The sequence below is a fragment of the Panthera tigris genome, chromosome F2 (genome assembly GCF_018350195.1).
Source record: "Panthera tigris isolate Pti1 chromosome F2, P.tigris_Pti1_mat1.1, whole genome shotgun sequence".
Classification (NCBI taxonomy): Eukaryota; Metazoa; Chordata; class Mammalia; order Carnivora; family Felidae; genus Panthera; species Panthera tigris.
In genome coordinates this window covers 32995514-33021974 of record NC_056676.1, presented here as the reverse complement: position 1 = coordinate 33021974, position 26461 = coordinate 32995514, and the positions used below count along the sequence as shown (strand labels likewise).

At 37.1% G+C, this 26461-nt stretch overlaps 1 protein-coding gene across 5 annotated transcripts in view; it reads right to left on the bottom strand.

Annotated features, from left to right (window-relative positions):
- Positions 1-26461, bottom strand: part of RALYL (RALY RNA binding protein like) — a 710067-nt gene that overhangs the window by 25232 nt on the left and 658374 nt on the right. For 3 of the 5 annotated variants that reach the window (XM_042973031.1, XM_042973035.1, XM_015538492.2), the window contains one exon: positions 11476-11726. The exons of 1 other annotated variant lie outside the window; for it this stretch is intronic. In XM_042973031.1, the coding sequence (XP_042828965.1) occupies positions 11482-11726 (245 nt within the window). In that variant the 3' untranslated portion in view covers positions 11476-11481. Of the gene's footprint in view, positions 1-11475; positions 11727-26461 lie in introns of those variants that run through there. One more of the 5 variants, XM_042973032.1, reaches the window with a different exon arrangement.

Sequence of the window (26461 nt, the reverse complement as noted above, 5' to 3'; positions counted from 1 at the left end):
GGATATATTCCTCTGTTTATCAAATATTCATTAACATTAACATGTGCTAAGCACCATACTAAGGAAAACGACAAAATAAAATAAGCCCTGAGAAATTCACAAATCAATAAGCCAGAAGGAATGGAAATCACTAATTACAATATAGCAAGTTAAGGTTGATGAGATATGTATGGAGTGTGTTCTAAAGAAAGAAGCAAACTCAAATGTGTCCAGGAAGGTTGGGGGCTTTGTTCAGGGATGGATTCATGAATTGTGACAATAGTCTTGAAGACACAAGATATGTTGATCAGCCAGACAAAGTGAGGAAGAGTATTCAAGTTAGAAGGAATAGCACATACACACAGTATGACGTAGTATGTCAAGGACCATCAAATAATTCAGCGTCCCTCTATCTTATCCACCTCATCCATCCTCCTGTGCCTTGTACCATATGCGAGAGGGATACAAAACCAAAAGAGACCATCTGGTCTGCAAGAAGCTTTAAGTTTAGTTGGAGAAAGAGACTTTTTAAAAAGTAATAGCAATGAACTGAGTGTTCTAATAGAAGTCTGTGTGAGCTGTGGAGGACATACTTAACTCTAACTGGGAATATCAGTAAGGTTTCTAGAGGGCGTCATATTAGAGCTGAGTAATAAAATAAAAGTGGATGTTCACCAGTATGAGGAATAGAATGACATTCCAGGAAAGTTAATTCCTGCCCCTAACCCTCACCCTGCAGGCAACCTATGTTCATTTAAATGCAATTTACAATATTGTACTTTTTTGTGCAAAACATCTTTCACTTGGCGTAATTTCAGTAGTTTGTTCCATTTTGTTGCTGAGTAGTGTTCACTGTATGAATATATAACCACACTTTATATATCCACTTTCTGATTGATGGATTGTTTCTAGTTTTTGGATATTATGAGTAAAACTGCTAAAACATTCTCACACAAGTACTTTCTAGACATATATTTTCATTTCTCTTGAATGCTTAGGAGTTGAACTGCTGCCTCATTATATTGAGTTTTATAAGAAATTGCCAGACATTTCTAAATGGTTATTACATTGTGTCTTCCTAGAGAGTTGGAATGTTCCATATCTTTGCCAATATTTCACTACATCAGTCCATTTAGCTGTTCTGGAAGATGTGCAATATTACCTTTTAGTAGCTTTAATTTGTATTTTCCTGAAGACTAATGATTTTAAGTGAGTTTTCATGTGCTTACTTCTTTGGTGAAGTATCTGTTTACCCTTCCTTCTTCATATACCATGTGCTCTATCTCAAGGCTTCTCCATTCTGGCTACACATTAAAACATCTTTGGACTTTTGCTTTGGCTCCTTCCTGACTCTGATTTAGTTGTATAGCTTGAGGCCCCTGTCACTGGTATTTATAAAAAAGCATGCTTGATGATTCTATGTGCACCCAGGTTTGAAAACCTTATCGCTGTGGTCCAGTGGTTTTCAACTTTCTTAGGTATCAGAATCACCTGGAGGGCTTGTTAAAAACACAGATGGCTGAGATCCACTTCCAGAGTTTCTAATTCAGTGAGTCTGGGTTAGAGTCTGAGAATTTGCTTTTCTGAGAATTGGCATTTCTAACAAGTTTCCACATGATGTGATATTGCTGGTCCTGGAACGACCATGTGAGAACTGCTGCTTTAGCCAAACGAACCAACCCGACTTCTCAATAGACACCAGATTCTTGCAAGCCTTTCTTTGGTATATTCTGTTCTCTCTGTTGATGTCCTATCTCTTTGTGTTCCTTGCACACACTTTTTCATTCTTTAAGAACCAGCATTAATGTCACAACCTTTCTGAAGTCTGCTCAGATTCATTTGCTCCATCGTTTGTCTGCTACACTCTACTGTGATGACTCACGTGATAATAGTACTTATCACACTGTTTGGTTAACATCTATTTGTTCTGGCTGCAGTACTTCCCTCGTGTACCCATTGAGAGTGTTATAAGATCAGAAACCACTTCACCTTGTTCTTTGAATCTTTAGCCACAAACAATATCTGGCACATTACCGAGTTTCCACTATTTTATTTAAAGAATTTTTTTGGTTGTTGTGAGTAGCTGGATAAGAAGTAGAAAATGTGACATATAAGGCTTCTCACATGCTTAAGATTCTTTAAAACTACAATTGACCATCTGTAATTAAATTGGCAGCCAGATCACAGAAGCCTGAGAGCAAATGTACAGCAACAACTCAAATGAAAGCCACATATCATCATAGGTTACAGTTAGCATTATCTTAAAAAAAGAAAAGAAACGAAAAAGCATAAGAAGGGGACTTGAAAGGAATGACTTTGAATTGAATAATCCAGCAAGTATAAAATCAAAGAAAAATTTAACAAGATGAAAGCAGAGTATGATTTTTCTCAGCATATTTGTTTCCTGAAGGCTTTCTTATCAAATAAGAAGCGTTTTTTTAATAAATTCAATCTCCAGAGACTTTAAAAACACAAAGTTCCATATGAGGCTTGTTGTTAGAAATTTTGTAATGTTTTATTGAAAGCTTCACTTGCAAAATGAGATGGTAATGATGATGGCAATGATAACAATAGCTGCAATTTACTAGCTCACTGTGTGCCAAAGAACTTTAACTCATGATGTTCATGAGTTATCTCATTTAATCATTACAAGATCCCTATAAGGTAGGTATTATTATTCCAATTTCACAGATGACAAAACAGAGGCTGAGAGAAGTTAAAGAGTTTGTTCAAGGTCAGTATTCAAACCCATTTTTGGGGAGGGTTACCAGATAAATTACAGGAAGCCCAGGTGAATTTGAATTTCAGACAAATAACAAACTGGTTGTTTTTTTTTTTTGTTATAAGTATGCCTTGTGTAATATTTGGGGCATGATTACATTAGAAAATTATTCATTGTTTATTTGAAATTCAAATTTAAGTGGGTGTCCTGTATTTTTATTTGCTAAATCTGAAAACCCTGCTTTATCTCATGCCAGAAAAATTTGCATCAGACCACTATGTTGCATTGTGTCCTAATTCTCTTATATAAAGTCCATTCCCAATTTACTTACATGAAATTTATAGACCAAACTTCAAACATCAAGGCCCTTTACAATCTGGACTCCACCTTTCTGTTCTTCCATTCAGGGGAGTAACAAGTGTCAAGGCTCTGAGACAGGAGCTGAATGATGTGGGCCTGGAGGCCAGTGTGGCTGCCATGGAGTGAGTGGGAGAGAAGTCAGAGCCAGATCAAAGGTTATGGAATGCAGGGCTGTGGAGATCACTGTGAGGACACATGTTTCTACTTTGAGTGAGGTAGGCAACTCTTGGGGTGTTTAAAACAGAATGACATGATCTGACTTAAGTTTTTTTTTTTAATGTTTTATTTTGTTTTGAGAGAGAGTGCAAGCCCAGGAGAGGCACAGAGAGAGGGACAGAGGGTCTGAAGTGGGCTTTGTGCTGATGACAGCAGTGAGCCAGACATGGAGCTTGAACTCAAGTGCAGCAAGATCATGACCTGAGCCGAAGTCAAAGGTTAACCGAATGAGCCACCCAGGCTCCCTGACCTGGCTTAAGTTTTAACAGGAGCATACGGACTGCTGTTTGGAGAATCACGCACAGAAGCAGGGATGTATAGCAGATATTCAGGCAGCAGCAGCTCAAGTGGCTGCTTTTCTTGACGGTGGGTTCAGGCTTCAACCTGTGTTACGCTGTGCTCTGTGTGACAACTTCCAACTCGGAGCTGGGGAGAAGGGCATCATTCTCTCAGCTTTAACTTGGAACCTGGTGTTTCATCCTGAGACCTGAAGGGACGCTACTCCAGGAGCACCTTGTGGGTGTTGCATCTTTGGGTGCAGAAGAGGCAGCGCTCTGGGCAGAGAACAATGTTCTCTCACAAGAGGGGACAGCAAAGGCTGTGGCAAGACTGTGCACTGAAGGGGAGAGCAGGTGGTGGACAGGCAGCAGGAGCACATATCATGTGTCTGAGCACAAATGAGGCATTTCTAGGATCTCTTCCACCTCCAACTGGGAGAGACTTGGGGGTGGGGCTAGCAAGGTACTACAACTGTTCAGGGGTTCATATGAGGCTGAAGGACTTTTATTATTAGTCCTACTGTGACCTAATTTACAGCATACCTGGATACGCATGGAAAAAACGGGGTTAGCAAGATTAAATAAATGAAGTTCAAGGGGATATGATGTGAAAGGATACAGTACAAAAAAAACCCCACAAACACTTGGCAAATTTTTAACTGAATGTCTCTTTTGTGCCAGGCATGTGCTTTTTAGACATTACCCCATTTATTGCTCACAACAATCCTTGGTCTGGCATATATTATTACTAATCCCCTTTTATAGATGAAAAAAGGTTGAGGCCAGTGAGGATACAGGTAAACAGCTTGTACAAAGTCATGAACAGTTTCTGTCAAACTTCAGGCAGAGTTTGCATGTTGTTTTTTTCTTTTTTTAAAGTAATCTCTATGCCCAATGTGGGGCTCCAACTTATGACCCTGACAACAAGAGTTGCATGCTCTACTGACTGAGTCGGTCAGGCACCCAAGAGTTTGTGTTTTAAAAAACGTTTTAACATTTATTTATTTTTTGAGAGACAGAGAGACAGAACACCAGCGGGGAAGGGGCAGAGAAAGAGAGACACAGGATCTGAAACAGGCTCCAGGCTCCCAGCTCTAAGCTATCAGCACAGAGCCCAACACGGGGCTCAAACCCACAAACCGTGAGATCATGATCTGAGCTGAAGTTGGACTCTTAACCGACTGAGCCGCCCAGGTGCCCCAAGAATTTGTGTGTTTAAAAACACCTAAGCCATCAAGCCTCCTCTGGGGAGAGGTAAAATGTTTATCCAAAGGAGCTAGGCAGAGTTCTTTAGCTAAAATAAAAATGACTGAAATAAAGAAAGATGCCAAGAAGAGAAAGTCTGAAAATCATTACAAGGAACACTTATTACAGAGACCAAAGCTCCTGACGAGGCAGGATTCCAGGCTGGAGAGCCAGGATATAGATGTCCACCTGTCACTTTTGCCTCCTATCAAGCACTTAGCCATCTCCCATTTCTGTTGAGAAGAGCTGGCCAATTAGCTGTAGTGGCCCTGGTCATTCATACCTCAGCAGTAAGTCACCCAGGCCAGGTCACTTGCGGGACGCATGCACCATGATTGTTCATCTGATCCCTAACTCTGTCCAAATTATGGACTGACAGAATTCAAGATGAAGGTCTCAATGCTGCACTGAAATACAGGTCCAAATCAAACAGGTTAAGTAACCACTTTCTTGCTTCCTTGTGATAAATACCTCTAACTAATTCAGTTGACACTACCTTTGGGAGTGTGTCTCCCAAGTTCTTGCTGGTTCCCTAGCTAGCATTCAGCCCAAATGATGAAAATGAAAATAGAGAGATGCATGGCTGATAAAAGGGAACACCCAGGCAAAGGATTTCATTAGGAAAAAAATTAGAAGTTTCAAAAAGGAGACATTTTCAGTCTGTTCATAAAAACTGAAAATATTGATCAGAGTGCTTTATGCATTTCAGTTTTTCAGGGGTGTATCAGAATGCTTGCTTAGAGGTCTCTCCAACTCTAGGGTTCGATTTGTGGTCCAAACCTTCTCCAATGTGCATAGAAATTCAATTCCTTAAAGCCTAGGTGACTTGCTGCTTAATTTAAATTTAATTTGAGTGTTTTGGTAAATGCCGAAAGATGTATTACAACGTAGTACTCAGCGTGCATACCTAAGCATTACACAATCTAGCTAGGTAATTCTACTGTGGATTCTTACTAAATTTACCTGATTTGATTGTATGTAGTCAGCAGAAGCAAAAGTAATTACAAGTAGATTTCAAAAGAGCTCAAATTCTCTAAAATCCATTTAAATGTTTGGTTTGTTTATAGTTTCCTTCGTGAATTGATGGTTTAGCTTTGTACTTTCAGACCTCAACCTGATAGAAGTATAGATTTCTGGGCTCTTTCCCAGATAATCCACATCAGCATTTTCAGAAAGCACCTTAGGTATTTGGATACAAGTCGACCAAGAACTTTGATTTGGAATACAACAAGGAGCCTCTCTAAGGTCCCTTGTCATATCTGACAGCTGTGTATCGTCCTGGAGTGTATATACATAGAAGCTTGGGTAGAGTTCATTAGCAAGGTACTGAACACTTACTTTTCTATAATATTTCCATTATGACACAGACTACTTTTATTTTGGATCATGTTATTTTATAAAAAAGGTGATTACAACTTTGGCAGATTTGAAAAAAAATAAAAAAGCTTGGAAGATAAACATCTTATTTGGGAAGTTTCCAGTAGTTTTATAAAAAAAATACGTTCATTATCTATCCATCCATCTGTCCACCCACCCACCTACCTACTTATCATATGAAGTATCTAATGTATATTGGATATTAAATATTTATTCTATAAAATGGTCTAGGAACAATGAAGGCTGATTTGAATATTTTTTCTACACATATACTGTTTTTTTTACACATATTTTTTTCTACAACACATAGTGTTGCTGTAATTTGGTACCCTTTGACATAAAGTTCCAATCTTACTCCTGCCAGAAGTCTTTCTGACCACTCCAGCTCTGTGTGATTCCCCATTAATAAACTATGTCTCTCATGTGGTTTCTTACCATAATATACTGCTTTAAAAAAACCACATCTGTAGCCCTTATCCTCAGTCAATTTGTAGACTTCTGGAGGGAAAAATTATGATGGTCCTTCTTTATTCCCGTAGCAAAAAACTCTGTGCCATTCATTAGTGTTCAGTCAATAAATATTTGCAAATGGATTTATTCAGAAAGAGGAATATGATAGTGTGGTAATGTATGTACAATGCATTAATAGAGTTCAATTTTAAATAAATTCAAATATTAATTTCTAAAAATTAATGAAATATATAGGCATAGATGATTATAGAATCACAAATTTTTAGCTTTGGCTGACCTCTCATCAATTATCAAGTACAAGTCTATTATTTTTTACATGAGGAAATTAGATTCTATAAGGCACTAAGCTACTTGAAAAAAAAGGAGCCATTTATGTGAACATTTCATTTCATACATAAAGCAATAGTTTTAGTTACCTTTGCATTTTTTGTAGCACCTCGTTCACACACAATAGGCACCAAATATCAGCTGACTGGATTGCTTCTTGGAAATCAATTTCACTAACTGGATATTTAGAACTGGATGATGAATAGATAGCTCATGCCTTCAGCTTCTCACATGCTTCACAAGGGATACCACCACCTACAGCTGCCCTATTAGCTTATTTTGCTGGATCTCCCTTGCCTCAGACAGAATTCTTGTTTCCTGTTCATTCCTGATTTTCTTTGAGCACCTGCCTGAGCATGTAGATTCTAGCTCTTCTTTCTGACTCCTACTGCGTGTGCTAAAAACCTAATTATATTGTATTCTTGCTGAATCTGTAATAATATCTGCCTTTCTAAAAGAGAATATTTATGCTTTTATTTTCCTTTTTTGGGAGCCATGGATTATTTGATCTGGAAAGGAGAAAACAGTGGACACCAGATAGAGCAATTTTCTCTAGAGCAATCACTAGGAGGGACTCCCCAGTCTCCATTTAGATAGCTCATTCATTGTTTTCCAAGTCTTGGAACCAAAGTGAGATACTAGAGAAGGATTTAATTCTTCAGGACCCTAAGCTCCCACTTGTAACACAAGGGTTGAGGGAGAAAACCCTAGCATCTCCAGGCAGAAATAGGTCTAATCAGTTACTCTCTGTGTGTTTAGAGTGTAAACCATACACCATGGTTTGGATTTATTCCCTTGGCTGCATGATCAACCCTTGTTCCTTCAGATGTGGTGTTCCTGGAACACAGACTCAGAGTAAAGATCAAACAGAATGGATTTTAGACATATCTGATATAATCTTACTATTTTGCTGATAAGAAAGTTGAGACTCAGAGAAGTTACTTGTTTAAGGTGATTCAGTTGGATTGGATAGTGATAGATCTGGGACTAAAACTGGCCATGCTGCCTCTTTCATGGCTGCTGACGTTTGGTAACTGTCTTACTTCTTAACTTCTTTTACTTTATCTGGTATTTGAAGTGATCTCATGCTCAGGTAGATGACCGATCTTGCAGCTGAACCTCGAAGTTTTCATATATAGTGACTTTTCCTCTGAGCCCACTTCCATCACTGTCTCCTATAGATCTTCTTATCTCTTACTTGTCACATGTCTGAAATATCTCAGTCTCCAAGTACAATCATCACTTTTCTCATATGCGTTTCATTAAGAGAGTTCAAGCACAAACTATATAAATGTAAGTCAAAGGATGATAATCTCTGGAGAGTGAGGAGAGACAAGCATGACCTCCCTTTAAAGGCATAGGACTCTTATTCCCTTTCTGCCTCTATTTTCTCCTTCTCAACCCCTTCCTGTGTTCCTGTCTTCCTTCCTCAGGTTCCCCAACATGATTCATCTAGTTATCTAGTCTTTATTAATGTCCTCAGTGCTCTTTATTTATTGTTTTTTCTTTGCACTTATCTGACAAAAATCCAATTCTGAATATGTTGGCTTTCTCCCTGCTTCTATCAGGGCTGATACAAGTCAATGGAGGAAATCCCACAGCTGGGCTGACCAATGTCTCTACAACAGTGGTTCTTAAAGTGTGGTCCCCAGACTGGTAACATCAGTATGATTTGGGAACTTGTTAGAAATGCAAGGCCCAGACTCACTCAGTCTACTGAATCAGAAACTCTTGAAATGAAATACAACAATATGTATTTTAACAAGTTTCCCAGGTAATCCTGATACACCATAAAGTTCAAAAAATACTACTATATCAAATCTTTGTCTTTAACCTCAATTTGCTGTTGGTACTAGCTGTCAATCTTTACATGTTTTCTACATCAGTGATCCTCTATGTTTTGCATACTAGCTTCTTTAAATCTCCATTTTCCTCAAATCTGTGGTCCTGCCTGTCTCTCCTCACTCTCCAGGGATCATCACCCTCTGGCTTATATAGTTTGTGCTTGAACTCCCTTAAACACCTGCCATCAAATCCTCAGACTTACTGCAGTTAGTTTCAGTGCAAGAGTGTTCATTTTCTTTGTGTTGAAGGCCAGCCCATACACCATACCTTTCCCTTCAGCATCAGGAACTTTTTCTCTTCATTCAACTTCTCTCTCTCCACTGGCATCTTCCACCCAACCTCTGAGCTGTCAGCACAGAGTCTGACCCGGGGCTCGAACTCACGAGCTGCGACATCATGACCTGAGCCAAAGTTGGATGCTTAACTGACTGAGCCACCCAGGTGCCCGGGGGGTTTTGATTTTAAGTGTCATAAAAAGCCCTGTAGGATTTTAAGCAAGGGAGCAACATTACCTGATATACAGTTTATGAAGATTTTACCTTTCTTGTGTGGAGAATGGAGTGCATGGGCTAAACCAAGAAAATCTGCTTAGCTGTAGTGGAGATGTAACTAGCTTTGGGTTATGATTTGGAGGTAGAGTTAATGGGAGAGGATGGAGAGAATCAAAGGTAATCCTAGTCTTTTTGTTTTTAACAACTGTGTGGATAATGATGTTGTTAGACTGGAAAGGGATAAGATGACTGGGAAAAAAAAAACAAAAATGTTTTGTTCATGTTGAGTTTCAATTATTTATTGGAGATAGGCACATAAATGCTTGAGTCTAGAATTCTAGGAAGAGATCAGGGATAGAAATATAGATTTAGGAATCTTTGGCCTATAGATGACATTTGAAGCTCTAAGTAATCCTGGGAAAGTATGTAGAAAGAGAATGTAGCCTATGACAAAGTTCTGGGCTACTCTAATATTTAAAATGAGTAGCCACTTGTATGGCTCAGTTGGTTAAGTGTCTGACTCTTGGTTTCAGCTCAGGTCATGATCTCACAGTTTGTGAGTTCGAGCACACATGAGCGTGCACTGACAGTGCATAGCCTGCTTGGGATTTCTCTCTCCCTCTCTCTCTCAAAAAATGTATATTATTAAATAAATATAAAATATATAAATAAATAAATATAAAATAAATAAAAATAAAAATATAAAATATAAATTAAACATAAATTTAAAATATAAAATAAATAAATATAATTAATTAATTATTAATTAAATATATATAAATATATATATATATATATCATGGAAGTATGGAGTGAAAATTTCTAACATAAGAAAATGAGAATGAGCAATTGGTAAGGTAGGATATTTTCTTAGAATTCTCCTAAACAATTCTCAGTCAAATTCTGCTGGGAAGTAAATGAGAATAAGGACAGAGAGGTAACGAATGGAAATGGGAACATGGAGGGCTCCAGAGACCCTGGCAAGAGCAGTCACAATAAAATGGTGAAATCAAAAGTCTGATTAGAATGGGCTGAGGAAATTAAGTTATTGAATTAGAGTCTGGCCTGAGGAGAAGCTGAAAAAGTTGTAAGTTCTTCATTCTAGTCCCTCTCAATAGATTTCTGAAATCAAAACCATTCAAAAAGTAACCAAAGCCCTTCAAACTGAGGCAGGCTTTTGGAGAAATAAGGGTGGTTATTAAAGACTCATATTTGAAAAGTTTAAATGAAGGTTCCATGCAATTTAAACAGAACTGGAATGTTAAAAAATCAATATAGAGCTCCATAAATGAAATTACTGACAGAGTGGTTGCCATGCCGAAACAACAACCACCATGTCAAAATTAGTTAAGTAACAGTAAGTATTGTTAACAAATTGGAATCTGATATTACCTGGGATAAGTCAAGTTTAATATGGTCAGTCCACAGAGATATTTGAGAATTGGCAACACACACACACACACACACACACACACACACACACACACTCACACTTGTCCTCTCATCATTTTTATTAGTCAATCCCTTTAAAATAGTATATTTAGTTTCATGGATGATAAAATATGAGAGACCGCATCTTCATCAGCATAGATTTACCAAGTCCTTGGTGTGAGTATATAGGTAAGGACATCAGAAATGAGTAGTATGATTACAACGTTGGGAAAATAAAACACATAAAGAATCAAGTCTTGGCTAAATCCTTAGCTCATAAAAACTGGTTATCAAGCAGCACTAGCACTGATGATGGCGAACTGGCCATATACCAAGGGTCATCTTAGTCTGCAGACTATAGAAACAACCGTTGGCCATACAACTAGTAAAGATAATTATCATCACTGAGTGATACTATTGAGTGAGAGAGGGAGCCATGTATCTTCCAGTAGATGGTCATTCGTTGCCAGGATATTATATCCACATGTAGTTCACATATAATTGCACAAATGCAAGATTCTTTTTATGATGGAGCATCCAGAAGAGAGAACCTTTCATTTGGAACTTCAAATATAACTAATCTCATATATAATATTTCAACTGTCCATTAACTTACTCGGTCATATTTTAAGTTGGCAGAAATGTATTGAGCACTTATTATGTGCAAAGCACTGTAGTGATGTTGCCTTACATATATGCATATAAGAAATAAATAACCCCCAGATATTTTATCCTTATTTTAGAATGAGTGAGTGGCTGACATGCTGGTGCTGTTACCAAAGTGTGTGAACACCAAATGTTTAGTTCCTACCAGCTCATGACCCCCATCTTCATCGAAGTCCTCCTCTATCCCATCAGTCATCTCTTCTCCATCCGCATCTGGCCCTCCTTCAGCAGGCTCCTCTGTAGAGTGATCTGCATTCTCTGACACACATTCATCTTGGATCAGCTCTATACTCTCTTCCAATTGCTTCTTCTGAGCTTCTGGGGGGGGAGAAAGCAAATGACTACTACCTTGGGTTGCTCATGAGCCATTTGGATAAACCATGAAAAAACAGTCTACGAAAGGGTAAATTCTGTGTGAGGAAGATAAGGTAATATTATGTTCCGGTTGAATTTATTCAGTCATGTAAATTACGTGCCTAATCTGTGTGCATTTTCATGGAAGTATGTTTACTTTTAAATGGAATTAGCAAAAATTAGGAAATCTAGATGATACTAGTATATAAAGAAATAAATATTTACATAAATAGATGGATCTTTCCAGCTATATATATTCTTTTCTAATAGGGGTATACTCTTAGAGGAAAAAATATAACAAAAACAGAGGGTAAAAATCACATAAAACATAGAACTTGTTCACTGAATGAGGGACGATGAAGAAAACTCATTGACAAGTTCAAACTTAATTGAAAAAGAAAAAAATTCCCCAAGGAAAAAAAGTACAAAAGCACATGTGTTGTCTTTCAGAAAACTTTTCTATGTGAACAATAATTTGAAATTTTAGAGTCTAGATTCTAGACTAGACTAGAGTCTGGCAGATATGGTTAACTGCAGTGGTTACGAATAAAATTCTGGAGTTAGATTTACTAACTTTGTTATGCAAAGCCAAAGTGGTTAACCTTTCTTGTGCCTCAGTTTCTTCATCCATATAATTAGGATAACTACTTAACTTCCAGGGTTTGGAATAGTGTTTAGTAGAGTTATTTGCAAATAATAAGTGCTCAACAGATGAAGCTACATTCTACATTAACAGAATTCCCTACAATTACCAGGGTGTGCATGCTCCATTTACAGAAATTCACTCTGATGGGAATTATGCTGACAACATAATAAATATTTCCCCTAGTGGTTGGTTTTCATCTCCTATGAAAATATCAAGAAGCATTGGGTATTGAATAAATGAGATCAGTTACTGTACCTCCTTCTCTTAACTTATTCCCATGTATACATGGCTATCTCAAAAGCTGGGTGATTTTCACTCATTTTGATCATTGTAATTTTATCAGATAATTATCCCATTATCTGATTTGAGTTTTAAGAGATGCTACCTTTTAAGCTTATATAGTTATATTTTTATGGCAATAAAGATATTTTATAGAGCCAAATAAATTGAGGGGTGTTCATTCCTAGTCTTTTTCAAAATGTGATTTAAAGAGAAAGTAAGCATTGATATGCATATATTTTGACTCAGCACAAATATTTTCAAATACAAGTAACATGTAAATCAACAAACTGATAAAAATGATGTATAAATAAGCAGGTATCCTCTTCTATAAATTGTTTAAAATTGTAATAGTTACTTGTGTAAATACATGTGTTTTTGCAGTTTAATTCTCCAAATAATAAAGTTTATGTATTGAAAATAAGGCAGAAGGATAGGGTTGTGCTCTGGTCCTGCTGTCAGAGGACAGCATTCTAGTTCCAGCTTAGCTACTTGCCAGTGGAATCATGTGCATTGGGCCTGGCCACTCGGTCAGGTTCTTTAAATGTATTAGGTCAACCTTTCCTCATCTGTACAAAAGCTTTGATTAAAAAAAACCTACCTCTGGGGTTGGCTGTGAGGATTAACAGAGCTTCCATTTTGGAAATGTTTTGCATACTATGAAGGACTACATAAATGTGTACTGTTACATACAAAAAGGAGACTGTGTGCTCCTCACTGTGAAAGTGTCAGGATAACAACACCAGTAGGCATGGAACAAGAGGGCTGGTAAGATCAGGAATAACTGAAAAACTTGTGGGGCTGAGGCTCCATTTCAGAGGAGGAGAAGAGCTGGTAGGTCCAAAAAGGCTAAAAATAATTACAACAGGCATCTTAAAATGACAAAACCTAAGGTATTTTTCTTCATTTACTTCCCATATATAGACACAGACTACATTTCATGATGTTTTTCTATCAACTTGTCAGTTTTGCTTTTTTCCACAGATCAGCATAACTACTGTAGTGATGATGTAAATTCTGCTTTTAAAGCTACACTTTTTATCTTCATATATGTGAGTGTACTGATGAAAGCAAGTAGCTTAAATTCCTTCTTCTCTGATGTCTTATCTACATCACTTTTAGCATAGAAAGTCTTATGAAGACTTTAAAGTGATTATTGTAAAACTTAACCAAAAAGTTTAATTGGGAGACGATTACCCAAGTCTCTGGATTAAAAGGAAGGCAAATCAGGCAAGAGACACAGACACAGACCACATGCTGAACTTAACTGTTACTGAAAATTGCTAGTTTTTATTCATCTCACCTTCTTTCCACCTATCACTGACCTCTGTAGTTCTTGACCTTTAACCTATCTACACATTCATGACCAGCACCAGTGGAGAAAAAACTGTGATGGGCAGACTATTTTGAGCACTGAAGTTTTGAATCTCTGCTGTTGATCACATCCCATGCTCTACCTGATAGCCTCTACTATGGCTGACCCTTTGGACAGCACAATGCATCTGGCAACTCTGGTTTCCATCCTTCAGCCTTTCTCCTTCGAGTGATTTTTGTGTTTATCATTTGACCCCTCCCTTTTTGCCACTCTAGGTTACCACTCGTTCAAAATACCACTGCTGTCATGACCTGGTGCTGATATTTCAGGAATGAGAGAGGAATGGGCATTTGGGATTGGACAATTATTATACTATACAGTGAAAAATGTATTGTATAACTTTTCCTAAAGCCAGACTTTCTGGATTTTAGGTCATTATGTTTATTCTTTTGTCATAATACACAACTGTACTTTTGCTTAGGATTAATATTATTTTGGAAATTCATTTGGCTTGACATATACATTTCTTCTCTAATGATTTTCAGAACTATTTGTTCTCTGGAAACCCTCGTTTTTAATGTTGAAAGTAATATTCTTATTTTCCCCCTCTGGAAAATTTTTGGCCAAAGAACCACAGAAGATTTTCAGAAAACCCATGTGGGATCAGAACTTAAAGATGCCTAGCCCTCATTTGGCTTTGTGTAGCAATTTGTTGCAGTTATGTTTGAAATCCATGCTGACTCTCCTGATCTTCCTAAACTGAATGACATCCCTTCTTCCCTGATCAATCAAACCCCAAATCAAACGTTGTCTTACAGTTAGTCTACTCTTGTCTTATCCTTCTCTCTGTGGTGTTTAAGTTTCTTTAATACTAGAGCTATTGCCTCAAAAGGTCATTGTGACACTCAAAGGGGATAATATAGATGTTAATCTTTTGTAAAGTGAGAAGTGCAATACAAGTCAGTTATCAAGAAATAGTTTGATTTGCTCTGTACCCCTTACTGAATAGAAGAGATAATATAAGCTATTAGAAACGATATAGAATTTAAGATCCATAATTCTGTTAATTACTAATCCTATTAACTATAGCTTTCTTCTCTAAAAGATGAGCATGAAAATAACATCTTTCAGAGAGTTGTTGTATACTCAAATGAGTGTTTTAAAATGTAAAGGCGACACAAACATGTTATCGTAACAGGCTCAAAAATGGTTATTGAGTTGAACCTATATTATTGCTCTAGGCAAACAGTTTATGTCAAAATCATTCATTACTATTGACCATTAAGCATCTACATTACAAGGACAATTTGGGCTTTGACATGGTCCCTTCGTTTCTGTTTAGACAGACATAATGTTTTAAGTTAGTCTCTGCTTTTTCGTGTATGTTATACAACATACATGCAACTCCTCTGACAGCCAATTTCAAAGGCAATAGTGTTCAATGCAAAAAAAAAAAAACACCAAAAAAACCCTAGGACTCATCCTCATTCATCCATTAATTAACTTGAAGGCTAAATGCATGGAAGACATTATCTGGTTTGAGAGAAAAAACTTTAATTACAATGGCAGTCAATTCATAGCAGTTTAACAGAAATACAATCAACCTGTGCTTCAGTAATATGTAGTCATCATAGACTTTTGTCATTACCTCAGTAAGAAATGTTATAATCGGTAAACAATGATAGGTTCCAGGAATAAAATCGCACATGAAAGCACATGTTGTTTATTAAACTGTTGGTTCACAGTTTAACAAGCAGTTTTGATCCAGTAATTATTTTGTTGAAGTGGAAACAAAGCAGCTTGTTCTATTTTTTATGAATAATTATCTAACTTTATTTCTCCTAGAAACGAGGAGTATTTTTTAGTTTATTCCTGCCTTTATAACATTTTCTTCACCTACATAATTATTTTTTCTGTTGATCACTTTTTCCTTTTTATGTGAGTGCTGAGCGTATATGTACTATGTATGTGTGTGCACGCCCATTTATGTCTCTACCACTAAAGTTCTTTGGGGAAGAAACATTTTTATTCATCTTTGTAGCCCTGATGGTTCACTCAGAGCCTTACATGCAAATGAAATATCTGCTGAATATATTCATGAATTGTGATGGGACCAAAAAATGAAAATAAATGTGTGGGTGTCAAATTCTTTTCATAGAGTCAGAGTGATTGTTGAATTTGGCACCGTGGTTGCAAAAATATGAATCCACAGAGGTTAAAAGAAACATCCTTGTCACATTTTACATGAGAGTCCCATACCATTAAGTCAAATAAAATGCGGGGTCTAAGAGTTTCTTAGAAGATTGTTCATTTTTACACGATAAGTCTTCAGGAGAAAAAATAAAATGTGAAGTGTGCAAGGACTTATGGGAGGATGGCTGCTTTGGAACACTGGCATCTTTTGGAGTCCCTGCTGAATTCTTTAAGTCTGAATGACAGGTTGGCCATAGGATTTCTTTGGTGGGCAGAGTGAATTTTAGATATTTTTTGAAAGAATGTATTAAGAACCAAAAATCTAGCAGCTATATGCCTAAAAGATATCTCTAATATTACATAAATAAGGATTTCAGGAGGAAAAAAAGGTTATGGCTCCAAGTGAGTGAGTGCTTACAAAGTACTGACCATGCAGCATGCATTAACCACAGGCCTTGAGACATCCTGCAAGGTAGGCCTCTTTATCGTTTTCCAGGTGGAGAAGAAAAAGGTGCCTGTGGTCACACAGTTAATAAGTGCAAGTGTTCGAGTTCCCACTTAAGGTTTTCTGTTTCCATAGCCTGGGCTATTTCCTAATATATCTCTAGAAAAAGGCCTAATTTGATAGAGCTTTGAATCTCCTCAGTAACCAGCTAATTTCAAATTAAAGAATGAAGAAGTCTGTTTGGTTAGGGGCACATGCTCCAACTAAATAATGGTTATCAAAGGAAAAGAAGCACAAGTGCTAGTTAAGTACTTCTGTTTATGGGAATATGCCTCAGGCTTTAAAAAGCCACGAAAGAAAGGAATTTATATTAAATTTCAATCTTCATATTCAAAACACTTTTTGTATGTCTCATTTCTATTTCATAAGCGATATATGATATAGAAAACAAGTTAGAATTGTTGGGATATATATTCAAAGTATTTTCATTAAATTCAGTTTGCTGCATAGCTATTATCATTAATATAACTCTGAAAATTGGTTGAGTTGGCAGTTAAGTTTTTTGATAGGCTGGCTTAATTGATAGCTAATTACTAGCTAAATTGTACTTAGCAGATGGTTGGAAAGAATGTTGATATAAAACAGTCACATTATTCATTAGAGTCAAGCTAGTATTCTATAACTATTGTTTTCGCATACCAGTATAAGCTGTATTTAAAAAAATTCTATATTACAACACCTGTATATAATATGAATTTAACTCAAAGATTTCAATAAATGCTTTTTAAAAAGATACAACGTATTATGCATGGTATTACTAATAATGACATAAATGAGCATAAAGAAAGTTTCATAGGATAATTGCTTGCACACTAAAATGTCAGTTACAGAAGTACATTCCTAGAGAAAATGATCTCAAAGTTGTTCTCATTGAGTACCCTGGATTGTTAAGGTCACCACAGACTCAATATAAATAATAAAAAAAAATTATGTTTAGGTTTGAAAGAGACAGAGACAGAGTGCAATCCGGGGAGGGGCAGACAGAGAGAGGGAGACACAGGATCTGAAACAGGCTCCAGGCTCTGAGCTGTCAGCACAGAGCCTGACGCAGGGCTTGAACTCACCAACTGTGAGATCGTGACCTGAGCTGAAGTCAGATGCTTAACCAACTGAGCGACCGAGGCACCCCCAATATAAATAATTTTTAAAATTACAGATACATTGTGTTTATTTAAACCTCACAATTTTAAGGAATAGATATTAATTTCCCCCATTTTACTTTTTAAAAAATGTTTATTTATTTTTGAGAGAGAGAGAGTGTGTGTGTGAGCAGGTGAGGGTCAGAGAGAGAGGGAGACACAGAATCTGAAGCAGGCTCCAGGCTCTGAACTGTCAGCACATAGCCGGACATGGAACTCAAACTCACAAACTGCAAGATCACGACCTGAGCTGAAGTCAGATGCTTAACCAACTGAGCCACCCAGGCACCCCAATTTCCCCCATTTTATTTATTTATTTACTTAAAAAATTTTTTTTAATGTTTATTTATTTTTGAGAGAGACAGACAGAGTGCGAGCGGGGGAGGGTCAGAGAGAGAGGGAGACACAGAATCTGAAGCAGGCTCCAGACTCTGAGCTCTCAGCTCAGAGCCCGATGTGGGGCTTGAACTCACAAACCGTGAGATGATGACCTGAGTGAAGTCAGATGCTTAACTGAATGAGCCACAAAGGCACCCCAACTCCTATTTTATAAATTTCAAAATTTATAAATACCAAGTACCACACAACTAGTAAGTTTTGGGATTCGATCTAGTTCTGTTTGATTCTTAAGTATGGGGCCTTATAGATGTCTTGCTAGTGTAAATCTATTTGCCACAAGGAGGATGAATTAAGGAGGAAGCAAACTAGAAGTGGGGTGACTGGCTACCAGGTGAGGCTTTGGAGGATGAAAATGTTCTAGCTGCTTTGTGGTGATGGTTGTACTGCTCAGTAACATACTAAGAAATCATCGAATTACACTCTTGGAATGGGTGAGTTTTATGCCTATGCAATAAAGCTGGTAAAAAATAAGATGAGTTCATTAGAGCAAGTGAGAGATGAGGGCTTGGGTACAGGCAATAGCACTGGCAAAACAGAGAGAAGAGGTAAAAATATGCTAAGGTAACATTTTGCAACACTGGTTGTAGAAGGAACAGAAAATGTTAATTTGGCAATTTGATTCACAGGACTTATAGAGTGGTGATGTAACAGAGACTGGACACAGTATATTTAGATAAGAAAGTGGGAAAAAGATTTCTATTTTGAAAGATGGTGATTGAATTATTACCAAGGACCTTAATGTACCCCTCAGCTCCCTCCTGACTATAGGCTCCAGACCTCTTTTTTCTTAGAGCATTTACTTTAGAAAACTTGGAATTGTAAAGTTTTTTTTATGCCCCTTTGAGATGTAAATCATTTGCAACCTAGGCCTGCCTTTCTTAAAACCTAGAAGTCATCCCCTTGAAATGTAATCATCAAGAAAGATAGTCTCTGTGGGAGAGTAGAAGCTTATCTTCCATAACAGTCAATTAGCAAACACAGATGGCCCAGTCATACCAACCAACCTCTGTACTAATGTCCTCTAATACTTTTCCATTAGCTTACTCCAGCGTTTAAAAATTATCCTGCCTTTTGTTTTAGTAGTGTTCAATTTCCACCCCCTACTGCACTAGTCTTGACCCCTATTGCAATAGTCTAGAATAAAGTCTTCCTATGCCATGTTTAATAAGTGTCCAGTGCAATTTTCTTTTACAGTTCCCTGAGGGATAGCCATTGGAAATTCTCCAGTAAGCAAAGGGAAAAGTTTTGCTCCAACTGCTAAAGACAAGTCATTTTCTTTTCACAACTTTAAATTTAGCTTCTTTAAAACACTTAAGTTTTGTAGTTAAATATTTCCACAAGACTTGTTATGAAAAATAGCAGTCTTCTGTTCCTACCTGCTCACCATTTTCAGCTCTTTTAAAGGCTTTCAACTCAGCTCATTCTTTTAAATACATGCCCTCATATTTCTAAATAGGTGTTTCTGTTGCTGTCTCTTGATCAGTCTTAGGCTTTACCTATTGGTATCATACTTAGGAAGCTGAGGACTCAATTCTCTGTCATACAATCCCCACTTACGTCCCATCACTCTAGGGAGTTACACTGTAAATTAGATTAGATCAATGTTCTGTGTTTACTTAATTTTAAGTATGAAAATGCTTTGTGCAGCTAAGTTGTTAGTATATAACACATAATTTTTCTTTCCTGAACAGTATTATTTTCTTTGGTGTTAAAAAGTGCCTTGAACTTGTCATCTTATTTCGTTTTGTTTAATTCAGTTCCCTGTGTACAGATACATACTTGTGCCAACTTTAACTAGACCTGTAAATCTTGTTTCAAACCAATTCACTTACCTACCCGTTAGCCATTCTATCAATTTCATCTTGAAAAAGTCTCTCCCGGAGCTTTTGAGTTGTTCGGATTTCGATTTCTTTCTGGGTCTGTTGCACAGCTCATATGCTAGACTCTCCTTTACCACCATCATGTGATTCCCCTTGCTCTTGCCTCAGTATTTCCCTGCTTTGGGAAAGCCACGTTTCTCCTTTCTTGGTTGACCTGTTTTTTGTGAACTACTTCCTCCAGTCCTTTTCAGGGAAAGAGTGAACTGGAGATACATTTTTTGATATTTATATATCTGCAAATGTCTTTAATCTACCCTCACATTTAATAGTTTGGGCATTAGGTACAGAATTGTAGCTTGTAAATGATCTTTCCTCAGAATTTTTAGGGTATGTTTTCATTGCCTCCTGGTTTTCAGTGTGGCTGTTGAGAAGCCTATTGGTATTCTGATTCCTGTTTCTTTATATGAAAACTGTTTTCTCTCCTTTCCTGTCTCTCTGGAAGATGGTAGGACCTTCTCTTTGCCCTCATGTTCTGAAATATCACAATGAGATGCTTTGATGTGCATCTTTTTTCGTGCATTGTTTCAGGCATTCAGTGGATTCTTTCAACCTGATTAATGTTCTTCAGGTTTTTTCTTAAAAAAATTTTTTTTACATTTATTTACTTTTGAGAGACAGAGCACAAGTGGGGGAGAGGGGCAGAGAGAGGGAGACACAGAATCTGAAGCAGGCTCCAGGCTCTGAGCTGTCAGCACAGAGCCCGACGCGGGGCTCGAACCCACAAACCATGAGATCATGACCTGAGCCAGTCAGATGCTTAACTGACTGACCCACCCACATGTTCCCTTCAGGTTTTTTTCTAAAATTTTTTTTGATGATCTCCCCTCTTTCTTTCTGTAACCCTATTATTCAGATATTCATCCAGTAATTTTCATATCCTTCCCCTCCTATTTTCCATATCTATTTTCTTCTTCAATTTTGTCTTCCAATACTGAATTATTTGTGCTATCACATGTTAATTTCTAAAAGCTCTTTTATCTGTCTTCTGAATATTCATTTTTAGTGTCATGTTCTTATTTCATGAATGCAATATTTTCTCATTCTTTCTGAGTATGTTAATCAGTTTTTTTTTACTTTTTCTTTTAAAGTTTTATTCTTTCTTCTGCACAATGTTTCATCCAAGTTTTCTTTTTTTCTCCCTTTTTTGATATCTCCTTTTCATGGTAAGTGTTTGCAATTATTGGGTGATGCTTGTCCATTCATTGAACAGTGAGGTATTAAAATATCAAGGGGCAGCTTTGTAAGCAAAGGGATATTGTTTTTGCAGGATGATGTGGTTGACCATTTTCTTGGGTGATGCCTATGCCAGCATCTTTAAATCTTTCTTTTTCCATTCATCAGTTGATGGACATTTAGGCTCTTTCCATAATTTGGCTATTGTTGAGAGTGCTGCTATAAACATTGGGGTACAATGGAGTACTACATGACAATGAGAAAGAATGAAATATGGCCCTTTGTAGCAACGTGGATGGAACTGGAGAGTGTTATGCTAAGTGATATAAGCCATACAGAGAAAGACAAATACCATATGTTTTCACTCTTATGTGGATCCTGAGAAACTTAACAGAAACCCATGGGGGAGGGGAAGGAAAAAAAAAAGGTTAGAGAGGGAGGGAGCCAAAGCATAAGAGACTCTTAAAAACTGAGAACAAACTGAGGGTTGATGGGGGGTGGGAGGGAGGGGAGGGTGGGTGATGGGTATTGAGGACGGCGCCTTTTGGGATGAGCACTGGGTGTTGTATGGAAACCAATTTGGCAATAAATTTCATATATTGAAAAAAAAATCTTTCTTTTTAGGATGCTCATCTCCCTAATTAAAACTTCTGGTGTCTTGCCAATAGTCTGGCAGCTGAGGGGGTAGAATGCTTGGAATTTCTACAGTAGTTGTGTAAACTTTTACTTCTCTCCTTGTCCTTCAACTGCACTCAAATTTGTTGTTTACCAGCTTTGGGGTCTGCTTTTTAGCTATTCTATAGGTAACTTCTCCAGATTTCTAGTAGGTCAGAGACAGTTAGGAATACAGGAATCTGATTCCTTAACAGACTTGCAGCCATGTGTATACCTCCTTTTCCACAGGAACATGATGTCTTTGATTTTCAGCCTTTTGGGATTTCTGTGGTTAAAATTAGACTTAGATTTCTAGGGTATGTATACTAACTCAGGTACCTTCTCCATCTGTTGTCCAGTTTCTAAAATTTTGTTCCCATTCTCTTTATGCCTAGAGGTTTTAAAATTTTTTTAAAAATTTTTAGAGATTTTTAAAATCTCTAACTCTTCTAGAGATTTTTTAAAAATCCTACCATTTCAATGCAGTTTTAGGAGAGAACAGAGCTCCATTCATGTATTTAATTCAATATCTGTGACCAGAGACATCACCGGTTTAATCCAGTGTGTAAATGCTAGCAGTAAGGTATTCAGAACAGAAATAGCAGTCACGTTACAGGTGGCAGCAGTCACATCATAACTGGAGCAACGTTTTCCATTCTGAGTACCTCAATCTGGGGTTGACAAACCATACAATGACCAGACAAGAGAGACGACAATGGTGCAAGATGCAAAACCAAATTACATGGGTAGCAGATGAAAAAATTACTGACATCTGTCTAGGGAAAAGAAGGGCTCAAAGATGCCATGACAAAAGTTTGAATGCACCTAAGTGGCACATCTATGGGCCAATTATGCTGACTCTCCGTTCAAAGGTTGGGAGTGAGAAAATTATAGCTCTTTTAAAATATTTAATTGGCTGTTACACTCACAGTGGGTTGGACACTAAACTTGGTTTCAGGGGGCGTAAAACAGATAACCAGACCAAACGAGAGCAAAAGACCTTTTGGTTTGGTGCAGTAGAAGAAGAACTGACCGTAGGAGTCTGAGACGCTAATATCACTAGGGTCCAAGTAAATGACATTAATGTGTGAACTGGCTAAATAAAAATACTAGCATACTGAGAAGAGTATACCATGTGTAAATGGATAGCAGTATTGGAAGATACTAACTTTTCAAAAGCAGTTATATATTTTTGTATTTACTTGTAATATTAGAATTCTTGGATATTAATTAATTAATAATTAATTTACGTTTAAATGTTTATTTATTTATTTGGAGAGAGAGAGGAAGGGAGGGAGGGAGGAGGGGCAGAGAGAGAGAGTAGAGAGAGAATCCCAGTCGGGCTCTGCATTACTCGTGTGGAGCCGATGTGGGGCCTGAACTCACTAACTGTGAGATCATGACCTGAGTGGAGATCAAGAGTGGGATGCTTAACAGACTGAGCCACCCAGGAGCCCCTTGGATATTAATTTACTTTTAAAAATTCTTTTCCTTTTGCCAAACATCTGGGCAGGATGAATTTTCCTGTGGGACCTGGTTTGTGGCCTCTCCAATGCTTAGGTCAAACTCTGGCTATTATCATTGGAATTGTCCCAGCACACTGGCTGGCCATGTATCAGGCATACCACTGAGAATAAAGCTGAATTAAATAAAGTCTATTTGCCTTTTCACATCAGAGACTTTATACCTGAAGTTTGATTTTTTTTTTTTTTTTACATATAGGTACCTGTGGATTAATTGTGCCCATTATAGATACCCAGTCTCTAGTTTTCCTTCTTGCTTCTTTTATCCCTTTTGGTCATTTAACATCACTGTGCAAACCACATATAAATCGTGCCATTCATATGTGGCCATTTATATGTGGCTCTTTTAAAAGAATCATCTAGGAATGAGGCACAGTTGTAGGTTAAATTGATATGTGTTATTTGTTGTTTTCAATAATCTACATAGTCACTACATTCCAAAGTTATGTTAATTGAATTATTCAATAGAAAATAATAACATATGCATTATGGATTCATACTATTTGTAGCTTAAAAGTTGGGATTTATGTTTGAGGTCATAATCATTCCTCTAGTTTACATTTGAGGGGTTGAGACCTAGAGAAGTTAAATGACTTGCGAGGTTGTGCCTGGTACATAGTACATGTTGGAAAGAGTTAGAAAAGGAAGAGAAGACATGACCATGTGCTCAGGAAGCTTACAATCTCAAAGAAAGAGACAGGATGCCATACAAATATCTATTAGTCAGTATATAGAATACAAAATCAAGTAATGATACTTCATTACAATTATTCCTCATAGCTTAGAAATTCACTACAAACAAAGAAGAAAAAAAATGATACTATGACTCGAATACTGTACAATCTCCATGTTGTGTGGTTTTCCCCATCTTTGGTTCATGATCTTCCATTTCCTGTCAGTATTTTATGCTGGAAACTTTTTTTTTTTTTTTTTTCAAAAGTTTTGGGTAGTATTTATTTTTTATCTTTGAGAGAGAGACAAAGCACGAGCGGGGTAGGGGTAGAGAGTGAGGGAGACAGAATCTGAAGCAGGCTCCAGGCTCTGAGCGGTCAGCACAGAGCCCAATGCAGGGCTCGAACCATGAACTGCGAGATCATGCCCTGAGCCCAAATGGAATGCTTAACTGACTGAGCCATCCAGGTGCCCCTGTGCTGGATACTTTCATTATCAAATAACTAAGACTGGGAATAGGAGATGTATGAAACAGTAATAATGAAGAGTAAATGTTAGTTAGCCAGCAGATAATTAGTTTGCAACAGAGTAAGCATTAAAATGAGTGCTCCCTTAAATTTAGTAAGGAGATATGGAGTATTTTTTAAGAATTTTATCATATTTCTTGCCACTTTCTATAATCTAATCTTGAGTCTTTCCTTACAAGGAAAGACTTTTCTTTTCATAAAGAAAATATAGAAAGTAATCACCTTATCTCCATTAAATACAAATGCTGTTCAGGAGACAATTGCTAAGTGAATGAAATTACAAATTAAATAATTCCATTTTCTTCCTAACATGTTAAAGTAAGAAAGACATAAATATCAAAAGACTAAGCCTATCATTTTAAAAATAAATGTCTCATGACTGGGAAAGTTTAAACACGTACAAAAATAAGGTGACAGCCTCTCATGAAAAGAAAATGCAAGCTTTGAATTTTGGCGTTACATTTATAGATGATCTCCCAAGAAGATAAGTGAAAGGTATTATTCATTGCAGGAAACTGGAAGGTATAATATGATAGAATAAGGATCACATTTTTCTCTTTGAGGTGATTTATATTTAAATGAGTTCTCCATAATCCTTTAAACTGAAGTGCAAATTGGTTATCAAAGTCCTTTGCTGTAAGGGTTGTTTTACATAATAACGAATTTCACAAAAGTTCCTCAAAGGGAAATATTGATTTAGGCAACATCACAGGATAGTTCAGTCACGGAAACACTTTACCTTACTGCCATAGACAGCATATAAAAAAACATCCTAAAATCTAAATTTCTCTATTAAGAAGTGTAGGCAGTGTTTTTTTTGTTTGTTTTTGTTTTTTGTTTTTTTTTTCAAATAAATGCTCAGTAGTGTGATTACTGGATAATATGGAAGTTCTATTTTTTATCTTTTGAGGACCCTCCATACTGTTTTCCATAGTGGAAAGTTACAATCCTTCCCATGGTGCACAAGGGTTCCATTTTCTCCACATCCTCACCAGCACTTGTTTCTTGTCTTTTTGATACTAGTCATTCTAACAAGTGTGATGTAATATTACTTTGTGGTCTCGGTTTGCATTTCCCTGGTGATTAGTGATGCTGAGCATCTTTTCATGCACCTGATGGCCATCTGTTTGTCTTCTTTAGAAAAATGTTCACTCAAATCTTTTGCCCATATCTTTTTATAGTAGAAAATATGCTGATAATAGAAATTTTTAATAAAAACAATTCTGTATTATCTATTTTTTCACATTCACATTGGTGAGAATCTGCCACATGCTAGGTATATGGCTCATGTTTTTAAAAAAATGGGTTGTGTGAAAACAGTAGGAAATGTTCATTTGCAGTTATATGCTTGTGTTAGTACCAATGCCAAACAGCTCTAATTACTGAGTCTTTACTCTGTGCTAATTACTGTGCCATATAAGTTACATGTGATATTTTATTTGTTTCTCACAAAGTGAGGTGGGGATTATTATCTTCATTCTATAAAGGAGAAGGCTCAGTCACTGGCATGTGAGAATCTGAACCAGAGTTTATATCTCTCATTCATTATGCTATACCACCAACTCACATCTGGCTTCTTTTCATTCTTGAGTCCTATATGGCTCATTGGCAGGAGGTAAAAGCTCTGGTCGTCACCCTAGTGGTACGGTGAATGAGTAGGCAGGTTCCTCTTTGCTGTAGCTCAGGGGCTGCAGGATCCCCACCAGTTCTCATCAATTAAGAGTAATCCAAGTAGTGTCACGTCAGTGAGATCCTGGGACCAGGCCCTGGTGGAACCTGAGATTGAAACTACAA